General features: G+C 42.4%; 1 protein-coding gene across 1 annotated transcript in view; it reads left to right on the top strand.

The window, feature by feature from the left end:
• Window positions 1–24,121, top strand: part of PDCD1LG2 (programmed cell death 1 ligand 2) — a gene marked incomplete at both ends in the record, with an annotated part of 87,300 nt that overhangs the window by 19,742 nt on the left and 43,437 nt on the right. The window contains one exon of the mRNA XM_080667829.1: window positions 4,674–4,808. Coding sequence (XP_080523955.1) covers window positions 4,674–4,808 — 135 coding nt within the window. The remainder of the gene's footprint in view (window positions 1–4,673; window positions 4,809–24,121) is intronic.

The raw sequence follows: 24,121 nt of genomic DNA, 5'->3' as shown, positions 1-24,121 counted from the left end.
GGTAGAACTCAAGCAGATGAGATAGTAGCTATACCATTAGATACAAGAGAAATATTTCTTGGTATAACATCCCATAGTAGAAGCATTCACCACCAGGAAGCTGGATTTTTAATCCAGGAAACCCAAAATTTGTGGAGATGAGAAACAAAAATTCTACAAGTGGGTCACTGGAAGTAATGCTGAGAGGGACCAGCCTTCAGCATGTGGGAGCCCTGGCACAGAAGCAGCACATGCTTGAGATGAGATTGGCAGTGGGAAGTGAGTCCGTACCTGGGGTGGGATGGACAGAATATGAGTTGGGGGCATCAGAATTATCTGCTCCACCTCAAATTAAAGTAACATTTACCAAACAACAGACCAGACTGAAAGTTTTGAAGTGACTCAATGGACATTAATTTCCTAGTTTTTACTTCTGAGGAAAAAATCACAAAATTCCCTGATATAGTTCTTAGAGGCATCCAGATGCACTGTTATTTCCAGCCCCCAACTGCCCCCCAATTCCCTACCTACCTACACGTCTCTATGCAATTCCAACACTAATGTTAGCGGTAAAAAGAGTCATGCTAAGGATATTGATAGAAATAAAGACATTAGAAACATCATGTTTAGGGTTGACTTTGAATGAAAATAGTTAATTAGGCAAGCTGGCTTTTCAATAATCTTTCTGTTTTTATCACAGCTAAGACCACCAGACTTGTCACCTTATGAATATCGAGCTATAACTAATTCACACTACAGCTTTAGAAGCTTAAATACTCACAATCCCAGGGGACTTTATTTTTCCTCTCCTGTCCTTTATGTTTACTCAACTGTCCTTTGTTATGTGGCATTTTCTGTTTGGTTAAGTGTAGGCCAGTATTTAGATGGAATGTGGTTTTCTAGAAGAACACTTATATAAGGATCTCCACAGAGAAATACAGACCTGGTAAGATGAATTTGGAAACAACTAGAATCTGTCCTTTGCATCAGTGTTTTTTTCTTCAGGTTAGAGAAGTGATCATTTCTCCGGAAGCCTTGAGGCTGTGAGAAGTTAAGAATAAAGTAAGGTGGCCCCTCTTTCTCTGGGGAGCCAACACACCTGACTGAATAGTCAACGTTGTGGGAGAGACCTGTGGGGCCTGCATCAAAGCCTGGGATATCACTCATGAATGCAACCAACAGGGAGATGGAGAAATCTTTGCAATTAGAAATCCTCAACCTAGCTTTACTCATCCTCCTCAGCTTTAAATTAATCCTACTATCCCCTGACATGATCCTCTGCTCCAGTCAGCTCCCCTTCCTCACCATGTACTCTCTGAACTTGCTTGACCCTCTTCCACCTCCATGACCTCTTTGCTCAGGCACTTTATTCCACATAAAATATCAGTATTCACCAGTTCCAAGCCCACTCTCTCTAGAGCAGCTCAGGTAACCTCAGGGTACAAGCAGGCTTCCCTCATCTTGCCTCCTGAGGCCAATTATGCCACTTCTTTGTTTGCCTGGGACTGTACTTACCTTCTCTCTTCCATCACTATTTTATTTTCCATGTATTTTAATTATTCATATGAGTCTTCTTTATACCCAGATAAAGCAAAAACAGAGTGCTCTGTTCATAATAAGTGCTCAACCAATGTCAGATTAATGGGTTGAAGGCTTAGTCTTAGATGATTCCAGGCCCGTCGTCCCAGCCTCCAGACTGTGTGGACCGTCAGTCAGAGCAGTCAAATGATGCCCTGGCTTGTGGTACAAATACCAAACCACAGTCACACATCCTCCCACGGGTTCCTAGCTTCTATTTCTCAAAGGCCTTTTACGTTGTCTTATGACTGTCCCCTTTCTACTCATTCTCATAAGTGGAGCTGCTGATTTCCGTGACCCACCACAGGTTTTTCCAGAAATCAGTGAATCAAACAAAGACAGCAACGAAATTCTCGGGGTGGGTGGTGCTCCCATGACTCTAGAATGGATAACTGAGCATCCTCACTTTCCATCAGAAATTAAGGAGCAGTGAGACGATTTTCCTTTCAAAACAGAGTTTATTCTGCTCAGTCGGTTGTTGCATTTTCATTAGGAAGTATATAGTGAGACTGGAGCCCAGATTCTTATGGGGCTGGCAAGAAAGCCCTGCCAGGAGGCCTGCAGTGACTCTGCCAATAGTCAAGCATGCAGGCTCTGAAGTCAGCTGGGCTTGAGTTTCAAATCCTCTCTGCTACCTATGGCTTTGAGGACTCGAGCCACCCGAGAAGGGTCCCTTGTCTTCCTTTGTTGAATGGGGATAAATAATGGTAGCTACCTTACAAGGCTATTGGGACTATTAAATGAAATATACTAATAAAGTCCCTAGCACTCTGAAAAGATGGAAACAGGAAAAAAAAAATGGCACCTTTAGCACGAGGCATGGCTTCCTTGTGAGTAAGGATGAAACAAGTTGCTTTCCCATACAGCATCACATCATTGTTAAGTAGCATGCAAATATTAGAAAACAGTTTAGAAGAATATGTATTAGGATATAGACTAAGAGACCTGAAAATACAATGACTCAAACAAGACAAAGATATATTTCTCCCTCATGTAATATTCAGAGCAGGTAAGTAGCTATATTCCATAAAGTCATTCTGTGGTCCAGGTTCTTTCCATCTTTTTCTGCCACTCTCCAGAGTGTTATCCCTGTTGAATTGTCAAGGCTGGGTCACTGCAATATCCGTGTTTCAGCCTTCAGAAAGGAAAAAGAGACATATTCAGTGTTTTAAAGCCAAAACTCAGGAGACCCATTCTCTTGGCTTGAAATTAACTTACATGTCTGGCCACACCTATCTATAGGGGAGGCTTAGAAATGTAGTCTCTGAGAAACCATGTGTCCAGCTAACACCTAGCTAATACTAGGGAAGAAAAGCAGAATGGATTTAAGGAATAAGGGGCAGTCTGCCATAAGGTAACTGCTGACAAGGAAGATAGGGGTAGGTGGACTAGGTAGATGGTCAATTCAGTCCAACAAATCCTTACTGACACCATTCATGTAGCTTGGCTTTATAGGGGATTCAGAGGTGACTTAAATAAAGTCTTTGCACTTTAAATACTTACAATCTAAGCAGACTGATGTTCCATTGGATATTCAACATTGGAAAGTCTTCAGGGATGAGTAAGCTTTTGTATGTGGGAAGGACTATGAGGGAAGTGTCTGCGTAAAGGCCCTGAGGTAGGCACTTTGCTTGTTGTGGGAACAGTGAGGGTCCCGGTACTCCCTGACTCACGGTATTACACATGGCAAGAGCTTAAATAGCACTTCCTAGGGGTGAAGGAGACGACTGTAATCAATATGGGCTATGCATTGAGGGATGGTAACTAGACTTACTGTGGTGATCATTTCACAGTATGTACAAATATTGAACCATTATGTTGTACACCTCAAACAAATGTAATGTTGTATGTCAATTATACTTCAATAAAAATATTTTTTTGAAGGATGGGTTATCCAATGTATGGATGAGCCAGTCTTTCTACTCCTTTTCCTCACTCTTTTAGATAGAGAATAGTATCTATTGGGCCAGAGCTTTGGATCAGAGAGATATGGGTTTGCAATTTCAGCTTAGCCACTTGCTTAGCAGTGATGACCTTAGATAGATTGTTTCTCATCTTTGAGCTTACTTTGTCAATGCTCAAATGCGGGGCTCAGATTAAATGATGTCTATGCCCTTCTCAGCTAAAACTGCCTGTGGTTCTCAGAAGGCACTGTGTTGGGGGCTGGGAGGCAGTGGGCAGGACTGAACCTTTCCCCTGAGCAGTGTTTCCAGGTTTTTCTGTGTTTATTCTGTATAAGTTACTCCACGAGGCAGACTTCAGGTTTATGGAAAAGGTATAGCTTACCTTGGGTCCCCTTCCATCTCCCTGCAGTGAACCCCCTCCGGCCCTGTCTTTGGTCAGCCTGGGCCCTCATTCTAACCTTTAGATATTCAGAGATCTCCTTTATAAGGTTTTCCCCAGGCTCCCAAATTACTTTCTCATCCACTTCTCTACTAAACTCATCTTTTCCACAGTGCCAGGACCTTCATTAGCTGTGACAAGGAGAGGGGCTAATTATTGTAATTTTCAATGACTAGATTTTATATATGAATACTACTTACAAGACTTTATTTTTTCCACAGGATCCTGTAATTCTTTGAAATTTAATAATGAATGTATATAGATTCTAAGCACCATGACAGAGGAGCAGGGAGACAGTTTTGGACTGAGAAACTACCCTACTGGAAAGATAGAGAGATGATGATAGGTAAAGAGGTAGATAGGTAGGTAGGTAGGTAGGTAGGTAGGTAGGTAGATAGATACATAGATACATAGATACATAGATACATAGATACATAGATAGAATATGATACATGTGTCAGAATGTTGCAAAGCATATAATCTGGAACAAGACAGCCTAGATTATATCTCAGTTCTGACACTTACTGTATAACTCTGGGAAAGCTTCCTAGGCCTCACTTCCTTTACCAGTAAAATGGGGTCATAGTAGAGCCTGCCTCCTAGGGTGGTTATGAGGAGTGAATGAGCTAGTCTGCACAGGGCACATAGAAAGTACCTAGCATGAATTAGATGCTCAATGCAAGTTGGCCATGTTGGTTATAACCCACTCAGAAGGCCAACTTGTTGATTTACCTCTGAGCTACCATGTAATTGTGGTGCTTTTCTTTCATCAGGTGAGATGGAACCCGAGATCCCTTCAACTTGGCTGCTTCATATTATCATCCCTTCCTTCATCATTGCTCTAATATTCATAGTTGCAATGATAATCTTAAAAAAACAACGCTGCCAAAAGCTTTCTTCAAGAAAAGGTAGGTGAGTTTTATTCACAGTAACCATGTGGACTGGGTGTCTGCAGTGAAGGGCTCTGCTTTCACCACTGGCCTCACGCTTCCTGGTTTCACACCAAATCCACTCAATGGTTATGAATTGCTTTGGGTTTGTCCTGATGATTTTTTTCCCCAGAAGAAAATGGCTCTAGTCTTCAGTGAGCTAAAACTCTTACACTGAATATTTTCAAAGGAATATTTTGTTTCTGTGGATGAAATTGTTTGCTTTGTTCTTTGAGCCAAGACGTGCCATCAGCCTCATGAGATTGGTGTTACTTTGACAATGTTGGACAGCTATGTGGTCAACATTCACTGGTGGGAAGATGCCAGGATCCTTTCTAACAACTCCTTCAGCTCTCATCTCTCCTTGCCTCATTCTGGATATGAGCTGGGCTAAGCCTTCCCCTTACCCCCAGGAATCTGAATCTCCTGGTGGGGTAAGAAGAGGAGAAAAGTGTGTGAGGTAATTTGGGGGTGGGGAAAGCACCTGTTTGGTGGTACCCTGAGGTCTTTCAGCAGATCCCCACTCCTACTGTGCCAGCTGGGACACAGCATGCCTGCAGCCTTGGAGCCCTGGCCTGAATATCTGCAGTCTCATCTGGTACTTCCCTAAACTATCCCTTTGTCAGCACCCAACCGGCTCCTCCCAAGATTGAGACACAGCCTTGTCTATAGAAAAAGAAATGGCATCTGGGAGTAACTCAATAGAATTTGGGGTGATCACTATTTGAGGATTGGGCGATGTTTAGGTGGCTGTTCTCCCACATTTACAATCTAACTTCTACATTCTCATCTGTCATGAAATATTATCATATTCTATTTTTGCCCATTGCCCTCTATATGTATTAGCTTGGGTAATATCCACAAACCCCTTTAAGGTATATCTAAAGGAACTATTGTCAAAGAAGCGGCGGGGGGAGAAAGGAAAAGGGAAGGAGGAAGAAGGGAGAAATAAAAAAGAGAGAAATGACAAAAGTGGAGGGGAAGGACGCTCCACCATAAAGGGGGAATCACAAGTTCTTGTTGGACAGAACTTTGACTAAACAGAATCATTTCTGCAAATCTGTGACCTCAGAGTTGTGGCAGATGCAGTGCAGTTCATTAGAATCTTATCTTTATACCATATTTCCAGACCTGGGGCCTGAGAACCCTTTAGTCACCTCAGAAATGAGCAGCAGAGCCTTCTGTCCTTATTCTCTTTTGGAAAATAAAGTGGAGTTATACTCAAAGGTAGAGCAGGGAAAAAATCCTCCCCTCATCTCGATCTCTAGAGTGAGTGAGGACATCAGTAGCTCCTGGGTGCAAGGCTCAAGCACCAGCTGTAGTGGAGAGATTGTTACTAATAAGGGCTGAATGAATAAATTTGCAAATGGTTCCTTTTTTTGTTTTTAATGAAACAGAGTGAAATCATGGTTGCCTATATAATAACCTCCCTAACTCTTGTGCATTGGAATATGCTTTCTTACATAGGAGATACATGGATACAAATGTGGAAATGTGGTGGCCATGCGCACAAACTCACGTGTCACGAAAAAAGGTTGAGAACAGCTGGTTCTGTGGATAGAGCTTTAAACCAAAGTCAGGTTAGGTGTGGAGCTGGTGCTATCATTTATTGGTTCTATGGTCTTGCACGAATCACCTAACTCCTTTGAGATGATTTTTCTATCTGTAAAATGGGTAGCGACCTGGGAATGAACATTTTGCAGTTGATTAACCCAATCTCACTGCCACTACCAAGGTTCAACCTGGACTAGGGCAGAACCCTCCTCACTCATCTCCTTGCATCTATTCCTGCTGTCTCCAATATGATTGATTTTCACTTTTAGCTAGCATGGGCTTGTAATTTCTCAAATCTATCAGGTCTCCTCTGTTCAGATCTCTTCCATGGCTTCACCTTGCTCACGAGGACGTGTGACTCATGTATGCAGTTTTATATGGCACCACTATCACCTTTGTTACCCAAGCTTTAGCCATAAAGGATTTTCTAGTCTTCAGAGATATCCCCCTCTTTCAAATATGAGTTTCTCATATAGTATTTGCTCTTCTTAAATTACTTTCTTTTCCTTGTCCACTTGAGTTGGTGTCATTCATTAAGTCTCCACTAAGCTGTCACTTCATCAAGCCTCCCCTGAATCTACCCCTCACCACACCCATTACAATAAATCCCCTTGTCAGGTGCTTGCCTAGCACCAACTTCTCCCTCCAATATACTCAGCACACAAGTACATAGGACCTATTTTAATAGCTTGAGCTAAAAATGCAATTGCATCTCTTTTCATTTTCCAATTAATTTCTCAAGCCACCAACCTTCTCATCTTAGCAAAAAGTCCAGTGTCTCCTTCTCACAGTATGTACTTCCCCAACTCCCACAAACTGCCAGGAGGCTTACTTAGCCCACAGGGCCAGTGCTGCTTCTGAGAAAGCTATTGGGGAACTAGGTCAGTTCACCAGAGATCCCTGGTTTTAAGCTGCTGCTATTTCTACTCCTGCCATGCAACATCCCTATTACCTCCAGGTGTCTCCATCCACTATGCAAAGGTACCCTTGCTGGTCCAGATCCCCACACAGACCAGAGCGATGCAGGATGACAACTCTCCTGGCTCCCCTCACATGTTCTGGCCTTGCTCCCAAAGCAGGACTGGCAGGGGCTGATAAGGGAGGAGGGTCTTCCTGCCTCAGCCACAGCTGTGCGCAGCCAGCCTCTTCTGCTCTCAAACCCTCATGTGGAGCCTGGGACACCAGTCCTGACTTCCTTCTCTGGAGTAGTTTCTGTTCTGAACTTCTCAATCTATTGGAGAGATTCCATTTTAGTCCCTTTCTGTCCAGAAAGCTCCTTGGCTCCCCACACATTTACCCCCTTATGCCTCAGTGACCCGCTCTGCACACTGAGGTTTTTGGGGAGGGCAGCCGTTGTCAGACCGTAAAAGGTTCCCCCTTTTACCATCCCGCACTAAGAGGGACCATTCAACAGATCAGGGCTCCAGGGTGATATTGACATTATTGTAAAAATAATGTCAAGTTCTGTTTCATCTGCTAGTCTTTACGTTTCATAAGTACAGGGGCTATGTTTCTCTTATTCACCAATATATGTCCAGTGTCTAAAACATTACCTGGCAATACAGTTCTTCAAGAAAACTTTAACATTGAGCCTACTATATGCAGGTACATAGGCTAAACTTCTCTGTAAAATATACTAGTCACATGCGGTTTTTAAATTTAAATGAAATAAAAATTCAATTCTTCAGTCACATTTTAAGTGCCTACATATTGCAAGTGCTCAGTAGCCATGTGGGTCTGTATGGGACAGAGCAGATATTACTTATTCCCATCGTTGCAGAAAGTTCTATTGGACAGCATTGTGCTAGACCCTTTGCAGTTAATTTCACAAAAACTGCTTGAGGCAAGGAGTAATGTCTACTTTGTAAATGAAGAAACTGAAGCTCAGAAAATATTTCTGAAGTTATATAGCTGGGCTTGAACACAGGTCTGACTCCAAAACTTGTGGCCCTTTGTTGCAAACGTGCTTAATAAAAATTGGCTCAATCTGAATACATTTTACATTATAATTATCTTTGGGCAATGGAAAGAAAAAGTCTCAACCCAAAGTACTTGAGCAACTTGTTCATCGACTTGCTGGGCCAATGGCAAAGCCAATAAAAGAAGCCAGCAAGAATTGTGAGCTATAGAGACCAGATCTCCAAAAGGTCTCTAGATTTCTGTTTCTCAAACTCTCGATGGTAAAGAACCATTTTGTTTTTTTTCAAATTTCTAATATGTTAAAAATTGGTACTTTTATAATATGTATATATGGAAAAAATATTAATAATAAAATGGAAAAGACATAAAGCAATAAGCCCAATTCTTACTGGAGTCAGTAAATATAAAATGACATTTGAATAAATATGTTCAAAAATATAACCTAGTAAAATAATTACTATCCATTTTTCTAAATGTTTACACTCCACTTCTGTTCTTATCGCATTGTGGACAAATAAACAGTTCACCTACCAGCACCAGCTTGTAGACCACACTTTTGGTGGCACTGTCCTAAAGGATTGACCAAGGACTTTCCAGGGATTTAAACCAAAGGCCAGATATGCAGGTTTATGATGTATAAGGACAACAGAGAATGGGAGCACAGGCATTAGAAAGAGGCCTTCCCTGAAACGCCAACATTCTAGGGCAATCTCTCTGAGTTAATCATTGGGCTCCTTTCAAGTACAAACCCTCTTGGGGGAGACTGCATTGCTGAATTAGAGGCCCAAGATGGTCATGAGAGAGTTACTAAAAATCTGGTATACAGAGCAAAAACAGAATTAGAGATGGACTGAATTTAGATACCCAAGCAACTGCAGGAGATGGGCATCAAGCCCTGGAAGAAAAGAAAAGTGGAAAGGAGCAGTGAAATCCGGTATTGAGAAAGATGAAACCAGGGAAACAGTGGGGAGCAGCATCCCATTATGTGAAATTTTGGCTTTTGCCCCCTAAGTTACTTTGAACCAGTAGCAGTCATTTACACTTAGTGCAAATTAATTGATCAGACCTTCTGCTCTGTGTAGGGCAGAGGGAAGGAAGTGGCAGTAAAGACTAAACCAGAAGAGGGAGAGAAAATTCTGGAGCCAGACATTTCCTGGACTGAATCCCAAAGTTGACCTCTGAGTGCCTGGGGTCAGGGACAGACAAAGGAATGGCAATAGAGGCCGTCTTTGTTCACAATCTTGCCTGTTGGCATGGTTTTACATTACACATTATTCAGACTGAGTTCTCAAGCCACTGAGACATTTAGACTTCTATGTGTGAATTTATTTGGATTTACTATATATATGTTTTTATTGATTCCAGAGAGGAAGGAAGAGGGAGAGACAGAAACATCAATGATGAGAGAGAATCATAGATCGGCTGCCTCCTGGATGCCCCTGACTGGGGATCTAGCCCACAACCCAGGCATGTGCCCTTGACTGGAATCGAACCTGAGACCCTTCAGTCCACAGCCCGACACCCTATCCACTGAGCCAAACCAGCCAGGGCTGGATTTACGTTTTAAAATAATTTTTTATTTTTCAATTACAGTTGACATACAGTATTACATTAGTTCCAGGTGTACAAACCAGTTATTAGATATTTTATATAACTTATGAAGTGATAGCCCTGACAAATCTAGTACTCATCGGGCACCGTACATAGTTATTACAATATTATTGACTAGATTCCCTATGCTGTACATTACATCTACATGATTATTCTGTAACTACCAATTTGTACTTCTTAATCTCTTTACCTTTTTCACCCATTCCCCCAACACCCCTACCACCTAGCAACCATCAAAATGTTCTCTATATATGAGTCTGTTTGTTTTGTTTTTTAGATTCTACATATAAGTGAAATCAAATGGCATTTGTCTTTCTCTCTTTGATTTATGTAACTTATAAATCTATCTAAGTCTATTCATTTTGTTGCAGATGGCAAGATTTCATTCTTTTTTTTTTTATGGCTGAGTCGTATTCTGTTGTACATATATGCACCACTTCTTTATCCATTTATCTATTGATGGGCATTTAGGTTGCTTCCATCTCCTGGCTATTGTAAATAATATTGCAATGAACATATGGATGCATTTGTCTTTTTCATTTAGTGTTTTGGGTTTCTTCTGATAAATACCCAGAAGTGGAATTACTGTCCTTTTTTGTCTGGGTTATAGCCTTTGTTTTAAAATATGTTTTGTCTGGTATAATTATTGCTACCCCAACTTTTTATAATTTCCATTTTCATAAAATATCTTTTTCCATTCTTTTACTCTCAATCTGTGTCTTTTTTATTGATTGATTGATTTCAAAGAGGAAAGGAGAGGGAGAGAGAGATAGAAACATCAATGATGAGAGAGAATCATCGATTGGCTGCCTCCTGCACACCCCCACTGGGGATCGAGCCTGCAACCCAGGCATGTGCCCTTGACTGGTATCAGACCAGGGATCCTTCAGTCTGCAGGCCCGATGCTCTTATCTACTGAGCCAAACTGGCTAGGGTGGTCTGTGTGTCTTGATATGAAGTGAGTCTCTTTTAGACAGCATATGTAAGGGTCTTGTTTTGTTATCTATTCAGCCACTGTATATCTTTTGATTGAAGCATTTAACCCATTTGCATTTAAAGTAATTGTTTATATATATGTATTTATTGTCATTTTATTATTTATATTTTAATCTTTTTTTTTCCTTTTTCTTCTTAAAGAAGACCTTTTAACATTTTTTATAATAATGTTTTGGTAGTGATGAATTCCTTTACCTTTTTCTTGTCTGGGAAGCTCTTTGTCTGTTCTTTGACTCTAAATGTTAGCTTTGTTGGGTGGGATAATCTTGGTTATAGGTCCTTGCTTTTCATTACTCTGAATATTTTGTGCCAATTCCTACTGGCCTGCAAAGTTTCTGTTGAGAAATCAGCTGGCAGTCTTATGGAAGCTCCCTTGTAGGTAACCAAGAGCTTTTCTCTTGTTGCCTTTAAGAATCTCTGTCTTTAACCTTTGGCATTTTAATTATGATGTGTCTTGGGATGAACCTCTTTGGATTCATCTTGTTTGGGACTCTCTGTGCTTCCTAAACTTGTATGTCTGTTTCCTTCTCCAGGTGAGGGAAGTTTTCTGTCATTATTTTTCAAATAGGTTTCTATTCCTTGCTCTCTCTCTTCTCTTTCCAGCAAAGTGCGCCCCCCGCCCCGCCCCCGCCACACACACACCTGATGTAAGTGTTGGTAGGCTTGAAGTTGTCCCAGAAGCTCTTTACACTGTCCTCCTATTTTTAAAATTCTTTTTTCTTTTTGCTGTTCTGATTAGGTGTTTTCTGTTTCCTTATCTTACAAATTGCAGATTAATCTTTTGCTTTATACATTCTACTGTTGATTCCCTGTAAAGTATTCATCATTCTTCATTTTTGACTTTTAAAAAATGTTTTCTAGCTCCATTTTTATGTTTTTATCTCTCTGTTCAAATTATCAGAAAGATAAGAAACATAATTTCATCTGCTCTTCCCCTAAGTTCATTGAGCATCCTTATAACCAACATTTTAAACTCTGCATCTAGTAGATTGTTTGTCTCCATTTTGTTTAGTTCTTTTTCTGGAGTTTTGTCCTGTTCTTTCATTGGGACATGTTTCTTTGTCCCCTCATTTTGGCTGCCCCCATCCTCCCCCCCAGGTTTGTTTCTATTTATTAGGTAGAGTTGCTATGTCTCCTAGTCTTGGTAGAGTGGCCTTATGTAGTAGGTGTCCTATGAGGCCCAGTGGCACAACCTTCCTGATTACCCAAGCTTGGAATTCCAGGTGCACCCCCTGTGTAGGCTGTGTGCACCCTCCTGTTGTATTTGAGTCTTGATTGGTATTGGCATGTCCATGGGAGGGATTCACCCCAGGTCAATTGGCTGCAAGGACTGGCTGTGACCATTGTGGAGGATGTGCTGTGCAGGGGCCCACCCCTTGGAACAGGACATTCTTCAGTGGGATTCTGGTGCTGGCTGTGTCTTCCCTTTGAGTGTGTCACTCATGTAGGTGCTTGGGTGTGGTCTGAAGCTGTCTATCGGGTGTGCTGGCTCTTGGGACTCCTGGGAGGTGTAGACCAAAGTCAGCCACCACCTGTGCCCTTCCCAGGGCCACCCAGCATGAGCTATGGAGCAATCTTCAGATAGCTACTAAATATGCTGAGCTTAGAGGTGCCCAGGAGAGACCAAGCTGCGAACCAAGCTTGGATGCTGCAGTGCTGGGACTGGGGCCACTTTTGAGAGGTAGGGGTTATGCCAAGGCCAGATGCTGCTTGTTTGAAAGATTTTAGGAAAGTTCAAAGCATGAGCCAAGATGGCTATTTGTATGGAAAAGCCACTGAAAATGGCTTGGATTGGCCTGCAAGTTGGGTGGGGTGGAGTCTCAGGGAATCACCAGGGCAGGGTGAGCAGTGTGAAGCCAGGTTGATGGAGCCCCCCTACCAGCTCTGTAGTGGGGAGGGCTCATCAAAAGAACAATGGCCTCTGCCAGCACGTCTGTCTGGGAGGAAGCTGTACCTCCAGCCCTTGCCCTGATACCACACAATTCATTTCCTCCCAATATGTTCCTCACATGCCTTTCAAACTGCTGCCACAGCACTGGAGCTCAGAGTGAGAGTGTCTGAGTAAGTTCCTGCGTGGACCCTTTAAGAGGAACTGCCTGAGATTCCAAGAACCCTCCATCTCCCTCACCTCAATCCAAGTTGGTTTTCACAGCCAGAAGTTATGGGGACTTCCCTTTCTGGCACTGGAACCCTGGGCTGGGGAGCCTGGTATGGGACTAGGACCCCTCCTCAGGGGGTACCTCAGCAGCAAGATATCCCTCCCAATCTTTATCCACCACATGTAGGTGTGGGACCAGCATATTCAGAGTCTCTTCCCCTCATGCTAGCATCGATGTGGCTTCTGCTTTATATCTTCTGTTCAGTTAGATTTCAGGTAGTTCTCAATGATGGTTGTTCTGTAGTTTCACTGTAATTTTGATGTGGTTGTGGGAGGATGTGAGTTCCACATTTACCTACGACACCATCTTGACCACTGGTCTGTTTTGGATTGACTTTTTGTTCTGCCATCTTTTGGCCTATACACAGAACAATTTTCTCACTAATTTTATTCCATCACTGGGATTTTTCTTTTTCAGATGCAGCAAAAGGTTGTCACCACAAACAGGAGGGAAATGAACAGAGCTATGAGTAGTCATGATTTTTCTTTTTCATCTCTTTTTCTCTCCCAGCTTGAATTAAGATATAGCCATTGTGATATTAATGCATAAAGGGTAACTGAATAGTTTAGGCCTGAACAGAATCTTCCTATTCAATGGCATTTCAGCTAGTTGTTCTCTAGAACTTGCATTGTTCCATATCTTTCTTAGAGAACAAAGATGGTAACTTCTGTACAGCTACAGAACAGTTGTGTAGCCTTCGGTCTGCCTATAAGACTAAGCACTGCTGGGGAACACTGCACAGGGCTTGTGAGGTCACATACTTAGAAACATGGTTAAAATTTAACACCAAGGGGTAGGTATTCGGTTGTGATGCAATCAATAGCCATTGTTTTTTGCAACAGTTAAGTACTTGGTGAGGACTGTGGGTCAAGGATAATGCTGGGGGAATAGAACTCTTTTCATGAGGTTGACAAGCTTGGAGCTAGAATTTGTAGAAGAGAAAGGATGTGATCTGGAGGTCAGAAGAAGTTAGGTTGCTGAGACCATTCAGGTTGGTTGGATGAAAAGTTTAGAACTGGGATAGTTCTAGGTGGGGACTGACAGGCCTGGGTTATGTTGAGGACTGGGTATTTTTAGCTTTTTTGGAAAAGTCGCCTTCCTTTGTAATCTAAAAAGCACATGTGACACATGAGTTCACCAAAATGATGATAGGAAAATCACAGAAATTTCTAAATAACTTTGCATCAGCTACTCAGAATATTCACAGCTATTCATTTTAGAATTCTGCTGAATATATCCCCCAAATCCCAGAATCATCAATTGTGAAAACAACCCTAGGAAACCCTAATAGGCACTGTGTCTAGCTTATGCATAAGATATGGCAGCACATAAGCACAAAATATAACTCAAAAGAGTGAAATTGGCCCCTGTACCTTCTCTTTCTCCCACCACTTCCCTGAAAGCCAGTTGTAAAAATATATCCTGCACAGCCAATATGGATCAGTAGTTGAGCATTGACCTATGAACCAGGAGGTCATGGATCAATTCCTGTCAGGGCACATGCCAGGGTTTCAGGCTCAATTTCCAGTGTGGGGCGTGTGAGAGGCAGCTGATCAATGATTCTCTCTCATTATTGATGTTTCAATCTCTCTTTCCCCTCCTCTCTGAAATCATAAAAAATATGTATTTTTAAAAAGCACATCCTGTGACTGTACATTCTGCCCTGTGCACAGAACCAAGGAAACACATGCAGCACTGGCTGGACTTGAGGTCAGGTTACACTGAGCTTCTCTGAATCAGCCAAAAGGTTTTCTTGACTCAGATAAGTTTCAACACTGAAACTGAAACAGCCATTTCCTGAGAAACAAAAATCCTTCATTCCTGTAAAGTGAGTTTCTCTGGGAGAGGCCCTAGCATTTCATGAACTTGAAGTCTTTGTATAAGTGACTTCAGTTGCTCAGCATAAGAAATAGTGAAAGGCATGACAGCAGAGGTGGTCAACTCAGATGCGCACCAGGGCCAGGCAGGTGATGAAATGAGTGGAAAAGGCCTAGTATAATCAAATAGGGAGAGGTGGGGACTGTGTCAAATCAGAGAGCATATTCTCTGTCAATGTAGCACTAGCCTAACATTGCTGGAGAAGACAGAAAGCCAGATTTTTACATAAAACTAGAGGCCTGGTGCACGAAATTCGTGCATGGGGCGGGGGGGGGGGGTGGAGGGGAGTGTCCCTCAGCCCAGCCTGCACCTTCTCCAATCTGGGACATCCCTCTCACAATCCAGGACTGCTGGCTCCCAACTGCTCACCTGCCTGCCTTCCTGATTGCCCCTAACCACTTCTGCCTGCCAGCCTGATCACCCCCTAACCACTCCCCTGCCAGCCTGTTTGCCCCTAACTGCCCTCCCCTGCAGGCCTGGTCCCCCAGCAACTACTCTCCCCTGCAGGCCTGGGTCCCCCCCCAACAGCCCTTCCCTGCAGGCCCGGTCACCCCCAACTTCCCTCCTCTGCTGGCCTGGTCACCCCTAACTGCCCTCCCCTGCTGGCCTGATCACCCACAACTGCCCTCCCTTGCAGGCCTGGTCCCTCCCAACTGCCCTCCCTTGCTGGCCATCTTGTGGTGGCCATCTTGTGTCCACATGGGGGCAGGATCTTTGACCACATGGGGGCAGCCATCTTGTGTGTGGGAGTGATGGTCAATCTGCATATTACTCTTTTATTAGATAGGATGCCCTCGTTATTTCAAAAACTATTTCAAATACCAAACCAACCAAACAAAATGTGCCCATGGGCTAATTGAGCCTGTCAATGACCAGTTCGGAAAACCTCTTTCCAAGCTAGAGAGAAAACATAGTCAGGAAGGAGCTTAGGATTTGAGTCATGAAGGCAGAAACATCTATTTGAGGAACTGAGAAATGCTCAAAGGCTTCCTGCCATTCCTAAATCTTTCACCCTATAGCCTGTCACCGGTGTGAACGTTGCACTATTATAGAGCAATTTCTTTGGATTAACACGATAGCACAACCATTTTTAACCAATACATCTCGTTATAAACAGGCGGGGTGGGGGGGGGGGAACCCTCACACCCTCTTTTAATGGTATCTAAAATTCAAAATAAAGTAACTATCTTAATCAAAAGTCAGATGAAAGAAATCGACCTAATTCTGCTCCACCAACCCCACCAGCCAATTACAGTCCCCCGCTCTCTACCTTGTAATGGGGAGAAGGGAGAGTCTGGGAGGTAAGGGAGTGATGCTCCTCCTCTCTTCCTCACTCCTCCCTGGCACTTACTTGAGAATATGTGGTGTGATGTAAAGAGGTCAGGACCACATATACATACATCATAGAAATCACACATAGGAATATACCTGGTACATTTAATAGCAACAAATTGGAAATAATAAAATATGAATCAATAGGAGAATAGATGAAGAATGCTATTCAATAATTAAAATGAAAGCACCAAAGCTAGATGTATTTTTGAGATGATTAAATCTGAACAATATAATTTTGAGAGGAAAGACAGATTGCAAAAAGATATAGACAACATATGGCCTATCACAGAGATTTTTAAACACATGCAAACAACCATTAAGTAGTGTTTATGGAAACAGTCATGTGAAGTAAAAATACAAAAACAGCACAGGAATTATAAACACTACATTTAACCTCTTAAACTGGGTGGCAGAGATACAGATGTTCCATTGTATTTCCCCTTTACTTTGCTTTATGCCTGAAATATTTATGTTTTTATTGTGTGTGTTTTTAATCCTCACCGAGGATATGTTTTTATTTATTTTAAAGGAAGAGGAAGCAGGGGGTTTGGGGGGGGGGGTGGGGAGAGAAACATTGATGTGAGAAACATGGATGTGAGAAACATCAATCGTTTGTCTTCCCTACATTCCCTGACTGGGGATCAAGCCTGAAACCTTTCTTTTGGTGTACAGGATGATGGTCCCACCAACTGAGCCACTTGGCCAGGGCCTGAATTATTTATTTTTATACAAAAGAGCTTATAACTAAAATTCAGGAGATTTAGATTCAGGTTTTCCTGTGAGCTAGATACATAATCTTTTTAAAAATATATTTTTATTGATTTCAGAGAGGAAGGGAGATAGAGCCTACCCACCCCAGTAGATGCTTTTTAAGTTCCTCCTCTACAAAGTTGCTCACCAACAATTAACTCTTTATTGAGAACTAATTTAACATTTTAGATAATATCCCCTGGGAACAAGGAGGATCAAGACATGGAGATACTGATTTTGGGAATGGAAAGAGGACAGGTCTGGGGCCCAGTGTTTAGATAGCCAAGAAAACCTGGTACCTGTTGTTAGAGGCGAAAGGAACCTCAGGCTTCTCAGAGAAACAGAGCCACTAGGAGACTGGCAAGTATGAAATCTGTAGGGCAGGCTAGTAGGCTGGCAATTCAGGTAAAGGTTGAAGGTGCAATGTGGAGTCTGAAATCTGTAGAGCAGGCCAGCAGTCTGGGAACTCTATTACAGTCTTAAATCAGAATTCCTTGTTTTCTGGAAAATCTCAGGTGTTGCTCTTAAAATCTTCAACTGATTGAACAAGGCCCACCTCCATTATGGAAGATAATCTGTTTTATTTAAAGTCAACTGATGGTATATGTTAATCACATCTACAAAATACCTTCATAGAAGCATCTAGACTAAGTTTTGAGAGAGGGAGAAAGAGAGAAACATCAGTGTGAGAGAGAAATACTGGTCAGTTGCCTCCTGCATGTACCCCAACCAGGGATCAAATCCACAACCTGGGTATGTGCCCTGACCAGGAGTCAAATCCGCTACCTTTCGGTGTACAAGATGCTACTCCAACTAACTGAGCCACATTGGCCAGAGCTGTCATTTACTTTTAAATTGTTTTTGTTCTTATCCTGAGAAGACAAGTATTGGATTTAGAAAAACTGGGTTCTCAGGACCAGGTTATAAACATTAATGTCCTGTATGCCATATATTTATTAAAAGAAAATAAGTGTATTAATTATAGCATTTATGTTGGGTAAAAGCTTCCAGGAGTAACATCTGCATTTCCCAAAGTACTAACTTATAAATTTCTAGAAAGCAGCTGAGGATCTTCCTCTTCCCTTGAAAGCCTATTACATCGTAGAAAGTGTACTTTCATTAGGCATCTATTAAATGAGAATCAACCAGAGTTAACACTCTACTATTCATTTTATGTATCAACTAAAAGGGGTTTAAGCAAACTATAACCAGGGGCCAATAGTTTTTATAAACAAAATCTTATTGAAACAGAGCCATGCTCATTGTTTCTATGTTGCCCTTCCTCCCCCCAGCATTAACACCCCTTCCCCTGCCTTGACAGCGGAGTTTAAGAATTCCAATAGGGACTTTATGGGATATATATTCTAAATTTTTTACAATCTAGCCCTTTACAGGAAAAGTGTACTGACCCTGACCTAGAGGTTCTCCCTGGGCTGTACCTTCTCCCAAAGTCAATGTACTTGCTCCTGTGTTAAATGATCTAATGCCACTCCTACTCCTACCTGAGCTATCTAAGGAGAGAGCCCCACTGGGAAGTATTTGGGCCCAGCTAGCTCAAGGCTCTCACTCTCCCATACCCATTCTCTGCCATTACAGCTCTGCCTCACCCCCAAACTACCAAGACTTTATTCAGATAAATATTTTCCCTTTCTACTTAAGCAGGGAAGGGCTTGTAGGTTTTGCTTCAGTGACCAGATACTGAAGTGAGATGTGATTATTGTGGGAGTGCCCAGCAGGGCTCAGAGGCTCAAGCAACAGCTGCCTAGGGCTTGGTTTTCCACTCCGTGGCTCTGCCCATAACTTTCTGGGCAACGCTGAGAAAGGTGTTGCTTGTTCTTATTCTTGTGGAAATCCAGACTTCTCAATACCCCTAGAAGGGCCTTCAAGACCTTAACTTTGTTATTATAAAATAAAAAGACTCAGATACTATGACTGAAGAAATAGCTTATTCTCATCCTTCTCTGTCATGGATGTGATGGTCATTAGTATTATTTCACATATTTCCTGGATGTCTTATTTTTGTATACATAATGGGTTTGCACTTATCTGTAGTTAACTGGTAATTAGGTATGGTCATGTGACTTGCTTTGGTCAAGTAAATATAATCATAAGTGATGTAATACACACTTATGTGTAGAAGATATAAGAGCTAGAGTGTGCTTTGCCATATTTTCTTTTTCCATCTGATATGATAACCAGCAACACTTGAGCTAGTGATTACTATATCATCCTGGATCTCTGAGTAGTTAACTACAAATAACAGAGCCCCCTGATGACCTGCAATGGACATGGAATATAAGCAAGAATATAACTTCGTTTATTATATTGGAGTTGTTTGTTATTGCACCATAAACTAGCCTACCCTAACTGATATAACAGGGGGAAACTGGAACCTCTACTAAATAGACCATATGTTACCATTTAAAATACTGTTTCTGAGAAATAATAATATGGAAAATGTTTTCTATATAATAAAAAGAAAAAATAAGATATGAAAATATACTTACTATATCATGAATGCTATATTTTAAAAAATGGTTTTACTATACCTACCATAACCATTTCTTCCGAAAACTTAAAATAAAAACATTAAAAGGTCCATAATTATTATCTTTATGTTATGGAACCTTGTATTGTTTTCTTCTTTTGTTTCCTGAATTTTCTCTGTAGTTTAATGCATTTTTAGCTGTCCCAATGTATCACTTTTAATTACACCGGGATGCTTGCTAGATGAAGAACTAACATTCTGAAGTTCTTTTAACTACCCCCCACTCACCTCTCTATATCCCAGTAGTCAAGTGCATTGCATAGAACTCTTCATTGGGTCCTTGTCAACTTTAGGGAGGGAAACACTATACACTGAGTGGCCAGATTGTTATGATTTCTGAATGCATAATAATCTGGCCACTCAGTGTGTGTGTGTGTGTGTGTGTGTGTGTGTGTGTGTGTGTATATACATACACACACACATACACACACACACACACACTAGAGGCCCGGTGCACGAAATTCGTGCACTGGGGGGGGGGGTGTCTCTCAGCCCAGCCTGTACCCTCTCTAACCTGGAATCCCTGTCACAATCCAGGACTGCTGGCTCCCAACCACTCACCTGCCTGCCTGCCTGATTGCCCCTAACCACTTCTGCCTGCCAGCCTGATCACCCCCTAACCACTCCCCTACCAGCCTGATCGATGCCTAACTGCTCCGCTGCCGGCCCTATTGCCCCTAACTGCCCTCCCCTGCAGGCCTGGTCACCCCTAACTGCCCTCCCCTGCAGGCCTGGTCACCCCTAACTTCCCTCCCCTGCCAGACTGGTCACCCCTAACTGCCCTCCCCTGCAGGCCTGATCATCTCCAACTGCCCTCCCTTGCAGGCCTGGTCTCTCTCAACTGCCCTCCCCTGCTGGCCTGATCACCCACAACTGCCCTCCCCTGCCTGCCATCTTGTGACGGCCATCTTGTGTCCACATGGGGGCAGCCATCTTTGACCACATGGGGGCAGCCATCTTGGGTGTTGCAGTGACAGTCAATTTGCATATTACCCTTTTATTAGATAGGATATATATATATGAGGCCCAGTGCATGAATTCATGCATGGGTGGGGTCCGGCCAGTCTGTCCAGGGGGAGGGGACATGGGCGGTTGGCCAGCCTGCCTGCTGGTCGAACTCCTGGTCAAGGGGACAATTTGCATATTAGCCTTATATTATATAGGATATACACTGAGTGGCCGGATTATTATGCGTTCAGAGATTGTAATAATCTGGCCACTCAGTGTATGCCCTTTCAATGACACCTACCAATGTCTTAGTTGCCTTTCAAAGATTACTAGCCCAGCCAACCTGGAAGGGGTGGATACATACTGCAAAGATGTAAAAGATGAGGTGACTTGCACAAGGTCATCTTATAACTGAGTGGTAGAACTGGAGCTAGAATGCATGCCACCTGAGTCCTTGTCTATGGCGCACAGCCCTTTCCATTTGTGTAAATTCTTCTTGCAGCTAACTTTACTCGCTTGTGCTATGGGTCCCATGGCTTCTTGCTCTCATACAAGTAACCAAGCTGTCAACCAGTAAACTGTAGTAGTTGATACTGATACATTATGCTTTCTTTAAAAAATATTTATTCTAGTTATCAAGCTGTGGTTTGTTAGAGTTTACAGACCTGACTTCCTCATTTTAGAGGTAGTGAGATATTAAGGCTAAGGGATGTTAAGTTACTTTCTTGAATGATATAATCACAGAAAAACACAATGTCTTGTTATTCCCAGTATAGTGCTATTCATTCATTCATTCATTCATTCATTCATTCACTATCAAACGTATTAAGTTTCTGCTATTTTGCATCAGGTACATTGTGTAGGAATTGTAAGAGTGAAATAAGTACAGCATTAGTTATTCAAGATTCTTACAATAGAGTATTGGAGATAAGGTACTCACACTGTTCTTATTGGTCCAAGTTAAAGTTAAAATAAAAAAGATCAGCTTTTTGTATGCCCTCTGGCAACTGACCCAATCTCTATGTTGTTTTTTTTGTTGTTTTTTTTAGAGCTTCTTATCTAAACAGAGGGGACATAGGAGATACAGCAGAGAAGCAGGGAGACCTGGGGCATCTGTAGGAAAAGGCATGTGATCCTAGTTGAAAAGAGCCAGGTGTGAGATAAGAGGAAAGACTGTTGGGGGCATTATGAGTCATAAATTCCAGGCAAAGGAAATTAGATTTTTTCACTGGGCATGATGCCTCAGTCAGTTCCCAGAAGGAAAGGTTAGAAGGGGTGACAGAGCAATTTTATAAGTTTTTACTATTTACAAAGACATGAGCAGAGTTAGGGGATATCAGCAAGGGATATCGAGCACCCTGGAATTAGCAAAAGCAGGGAACAGTTAAGCATCCCTGGGCCTGAAGGAGAAAAAGGAAGGTGTAGTTACCAGAACCCTGGAGAGGACAGCAAGAGGAGGGGACACCCACAAGGCGCTATAGCCTTTGACAGAGGGATGAAGTCGACCTGCAACCTGTCTGGGAAGTTGCTGAGGAATGCATATCCTAACCTCACTCTCTCCCCACTGCAATCTCCTTTCTCTCCTATGCTGAGGGGAAGAATGGGATGGAAGCCAGTGACACAGTCTACAATGTCATCCTCCTAGGCCAGTGGTCGGCAAACTCATTAGTCAACAGAGCCAAAATATCAACAGTTCAACGATTGAAATTTCTTTTGAGAGCCAAATTTTTTAAACTTAAACTTCTTCTAACACCACTTCTTCAAAATAGACTCGCCCAGGCTGTGGTATTTTGTGGAAGAGGCATACTCAAGGGGCCAAAGAGCCGCATGTGGCTCGCGAGCTGCAGTTTGCCGACCACGGTCCTAGGGCATGAGCGGGATAGAGCAGGGTGGAGACCGAGTGTCTAGGAACAAACAGAACTATCTGGCACAGTGGGGAACTACAAAAGAGTCTGACTAGGAAAGCCCCGTGAACTGTGCTGCAGTAGCACTGAGCTGTCTTCAGCCCAGATAAGGAGGGAAGAAGGCTCTTGCAATAGGTCTGCCCAGAGAGGCTGAAGACTTGGACTAGGGCAATGGTAGAGGATTAAAAAGATAGGTTTTGTACCATGCTGCCTCCAGATAGATGAGCTTTTTTTTCCTGAAGTAGTTTCTCATGTCAATCTTTTTTTTTTTTTTTTTTTTAGAACTTCTATATTTCCTAATCAGAAAAGTGATTTTCCTGTTTATGGGCTTTTCTCCTCAGATTTGAACGTGTGATCTCCGGAGCTGGGGTGACTTGATGGGACATCCTCAAGAAGCCTCTGGACTCTGAACGAGAACCCCTTGGCCCACAAAGCTTGTTTGTATTTTTCAAATGCCCGTACATGACCAGCACTTTAATCAGGAGACTACAACGAGGCTAGGCAGCTCCTGGCCACCGTATGCTCAGAGGAAGGCAGGCAGCCCACCCCTTCACCCACCTGGCTCTCACCTCCACAGCCTGTGACTGAGCAAGCACCACTGCACTTTAGAAAACGACCGCATTGGCTCCTGGACCCCAGTTCATGTCCTGAGGCTCCTTCTTGCTGTGGAGTAAAATCAAAGGGAATTATTTCCCCCTAAGTTTCCAAAAACTTCCCGGAGCAGAGATGAATGGAAATCTTTAGCTACAGAAATGGACAGATTGCCAGTAATTTTTATCTATAGGAAAAGCCTATTGAAACTATCAGCTCACAGACAGGGCTTTCTACAAAGTCAAGCCGTTAAGTGATGTGTTTTATAGCTTACTGGAATCTTGAAAGCATTTAAGTCATTCTAATCAACAGGAAGCATTTAAGTACACAGAGTGGCCAACTACAAATCATGGAGAAAAGCCACTGAGTATTTTTGTGAGGTCTAAATCACAAAGCATTTATTTTATCTGTAATGACATAATGTTGAGTGGTAGTTTTGTTGTTATTTTAACTACATCTTTCTTTCCAAACATTCTGTTGGGTTATTATTGGTTTTTAACCTTGGAAATCAATGATATACACTTAAAATTTCTGGCAGGCTAATATGCTGTGCCTAAAAAGATTTCAGATGAGTAGCCATATGATCAAAGCCCCAAAAGAAGGCTCATTTCCTGGCTCTCTATATGACTTTACCTTACCCTTTCACTGGCTCAGTTTCTACTTCTGGGATATGGTGATACCCACTAATCAAGGTCTTTGACTGTTGGCACTATAGAAATCCTGTGGATCCCAATGTGTATGTCAAGGGGGAGAATGACTGGGCACACCAACAATAGTTTCATCATGTTAAATTTGATCTCTATGCCGGGGCCATGAAGCTCAGAGCATTAGTTGACTCAGGAACTATCCAAATGTGTACATTAGCAAGCATAACAGTGTCTTAGGGCCTAAAGCAAGCTCTTGAACTGGTGCTCAGGCTAAGGAGAATTTGGAGTTAATGAGAATGAAGGTGTGTGAAAATGAGTAACAGACAAATCATATAATACCTAAATTCCTCCATTCCCTGTCTTTAAAAATCAAAGAATGCCTTTGAAGAATAAAACTCAATTGTTTTTTCTTCTAATTTTGCCTAAGTGCCCATCCAGGGCCCATCCAAGT

This window comes from Plecotus auritus, assembly GCF_963455305.1.
Source record: "Plecotus auritus genome assembly, chromosome: 5".
Taxonomy (NCBI): domain Eukaryota; kingdom Metazoa; phylum Chordata; class Mammalia; order Chiroptera; family Vespertilionidae; genus Plecotus; species Plecotus auritus.
The sequence above is the reverse complement of the archived record's forward strand: the minus strand, read 5'-3'. Positions and strand labels throughout refer to the sequence as shown.